General features: G+C 36.7%; 2 protein-coding genes across 2 annotated transcripts; both read left to right on the top strand.

Moving 5' to 3' along the window:
- Window positions 1-10: 10 nt before the first annotated feature.
- LOC100633441 (hydroxyacid oxidase 1-like) lies at window positions 11-1,195 on the top strand (the record flags this gene model as incomplete). The annotated part of the gene is made up of 4 exons (XM_003389025.3): window positions 11-164; window positions 211-740; window positions 804-962; window positions 1,011-1,195. Coding segments are annotated over 4 exons (981 nt in total), but the record flags the coding sequence as incomplete, so codon positions are not given.
- A 519-nt stretch (window positions 1,196-1,714) lies between these two features.
- LOC105313969 (hydroxyacid oxidase 1-like) lies at window positions 1,715-2,844 on the top strand (the record flags this gene model as incomplete). Its single annotated transcript, XM_020000687.1, has 3 exons — window positions 1,715-1,900; window positions 2,239-2,390; window positions 2,462-2,844. Coding segments are annotated over exons 1-3 (669 nt in total), but the record flags the coding sequence as incomplete, so codon positions are not given.
- Between the last annotated feature and the right edge of the window lie 3 nt (window positions 2,845-2,847).

The raw sequence follows: 2,847 nt of genomic DNA, 5'->3' as shown, positions 1-2,847 counted from the left end.
TATATATAATAGTTATTATATTCTTCCTCGCGTATTACGTGATGTGTCCAACATTGATACTGCCACTACTCTTCTTGGTCAGAAGGTAACAACTCCAATAGGAGTTGCTCCTACAGGAAGATATCACGTCGCTCATACTGATGCAGAAATCCCTGTCGCAAAAGGTATTATGATCTGACACTACAAATAACTTTGTCATTAATTATATAGCTGCCAAGAGGAGAGGCATGTGCATGATACAAAGTATATTCTCATATAAAAGTATTGAAGAGGTTACAGAGTCGTGTGAAGGTGAAGGATTAAGATGGATGCAAGTGCAACCAATGAATGATCGACCTGTATTGGCTGATATTATTCAAAGAGCAGAGAAAGCTAACTACAAAGCTATTGTAGTCACTTGTGATTATCCAAGGCTACCAATGCATTACAAAATAATGAAAATTTGGCCACCTAGTCCATCACCAAGTGATGCAAAAGGACACTATGCAGGAAACTTCTCAAAAGAATGGAATGATTTTATATATAGTGATCTGTCTGGCTTGAGAAAAGTACTGGAGAAACACATTATTAACCCTGGAACTTGGGAGATTGTGGACTGGGTAAGAAGTGTAACGTCACTGCCAATAGTACTGAAAGGTATCCTACATCCTGATGATGCTAGAGAAGCTATTAAACACGACATACAAGCAATACAAGTATCAAATCATGGTGGAAGGAATATCGATGAAACCCCACCAACTGTAAGCAGTTAATACTTGTATTATTTATTAGCCTGTCTTTGCTCTCTCTCTCTCTCTTTGTAGTTATATGCCCTGCCTGAGATTATTAAAGCAGTCAATGGAAAGGTTGAGGTTTATGTTGATGGTGGAATACGTCAAGGTACTGATGTATTGAAGGCACTAGCACTTGGAGCTAGGGCAGTGTTTGTAGGGAGACCAATAGTATGGGGACTTGCATGCAATGTAAGATAAGGAAAAAGCATTCTTTTGTTTATCTCTGTTCATTTAAAGGGTGAAGATGGTGTTTATGATGTGCTTAGGATACTAGGCAACGAGTTTGAGTATGCTATGAGTTTTGCTGGTTGCTCAAGTCTTGCTGACATTACTAGTGATATAGTCCGTCACAAGACTCACTATACTAAACAATAGTTTTCAATTCCTTCAGGCCTAATAAAGAAAAAACTTTATAGTAAAAAGATGCTTATAAATTTTATTATATATACATGTACATTCATGTATACATGTAGCAAAAACTCCATACATCTACATGTATCATTACCTCTTAATAAAAACTATTTTATAAGTGTTACGAGCCACATCAGCAACTCTTGCATTGTCATGTCTCCTTAATGGCAACTTATCAGTATCCATCACTCATCACTGAGTCTAAAAATAATTCATACAATAATTTTTTTGTCAATTAATGGTCCAGTACAATACAATTACCTAATATCATGGCTAGATGTCCACTGACAGACACAAGGAGTCCCTCCTTCATATTCCTCCCTATCTCAGTCTCATGTCAGTACAATGATACTATACTCCTGGAAACCAACAACTTTAAGGTGGGCATCCAGGTTGCATAGCTTGCAACTTGTGGTCAAACCTTTGATGTGGTTGGGCAACATGTAGAGAGACACTCAACTTCATGCAACATGTTGCACAGCCACATCAAAGGTAACTACTACTGGCATAATATAAATCTATAGTTGTTTGCTGGGTGGAGTTTCCCCGCCCACTAGAGCATGCAGAGACAGTACATTGATCATGAAGAGACTTGTTTGCTGTGAAGATTATGAAGAGGAGGCAGAGAAGGTATTGATTAAGGAAAAATGGGATTATTTCTCGGCTGGGTCTTGCCTTGGATTGACAGCAAAGGAGAACATAGAAGCATACAAAAGGTGTGACAATTGTTCATTGTAAAACAAAGTAATTATATATGTATGTACATGTACAACATAATTGTGAAAAATTCCAAAAATTATTTCATACATGTATGTGTATGAAAAATTCCACATACATTTAGATACATGCATGATGTAATTACCTCTTGATAAAATTATTTATTTTTATAATATCTAGCCACAAGCTTGAATCAAGTCATTGTATTAGCCTACAAAAGTACAATGAGAAATTATCTTTAAAAATAGGCACAGACATGCATTGACCTTATTAAATCTACCATATCAACTGTGACTGTTTTCTTTCATGTATTCTGTTACTTTATATATATATATAGTTATTATATTCTTCCTCGTGTATTACGTGATGTGTCCAACATTGATACTGCCACTACTCTTCTTGGTCAGAAGGTAGCAACTCCAATAGGAGTTGCTCCTACAGCAAGACATCATAATGCCCACATTGATGCAGAAATCCCTGTTGCGAAAGGTATAATAATGTTGTCGTTATTATCACCATAAGAGCTGATTTGTATTATTTTTTTAATCAATTATACGTAGCTGCCAAGAGGAGTGGTGTATGCATGACACAAAGTATTCACTCGTTTAAAAGTATTGAAGAGATTACTGAGTCATGCGAAGGTGAAGGATTAAGATGGATGCAAATACAACCGATGAACGATCGACCTGTATTGGCTGATATTATTCAAAGAGCAGAGAAAGCTAACTACAAAGCTATTGTAATCACTTGCGATGACCCAAGGATGCCACTGCATTACAAACTGATGAGAGATTCTCCAACTTTAGCTATTGACCCAAAAGTGGAGTACATGGGGAATTTCTCAAAGGAATTTAACAACTTGATATTCCAGGGCATGCAGGAGGATATATCTAAATGGAGGAGAGCAGTAGATAAGCATTGCATTAATTCAAGTACTTGGGAGATC

Source organism: Amphimedon queenslandica, unplaced genomic scaffold, assembly GCF_000090795.2.
Source record: "Amphimedon queenslandica unplaced genomic scaffold, v1.1 AMPQUscaffold_13162, whole genome shotgun sequence".
NCBI lineage: Eukaryota > Metazoa > Porifera > Demospongiae > Haplosclerida > Niphatidae > Amphimedon > Amphimedon queenslandica.
Note: the sequence above shows the minus strand (reverse complement) of the source record. Positions and strands in the feature narration are given on the sequence as shown.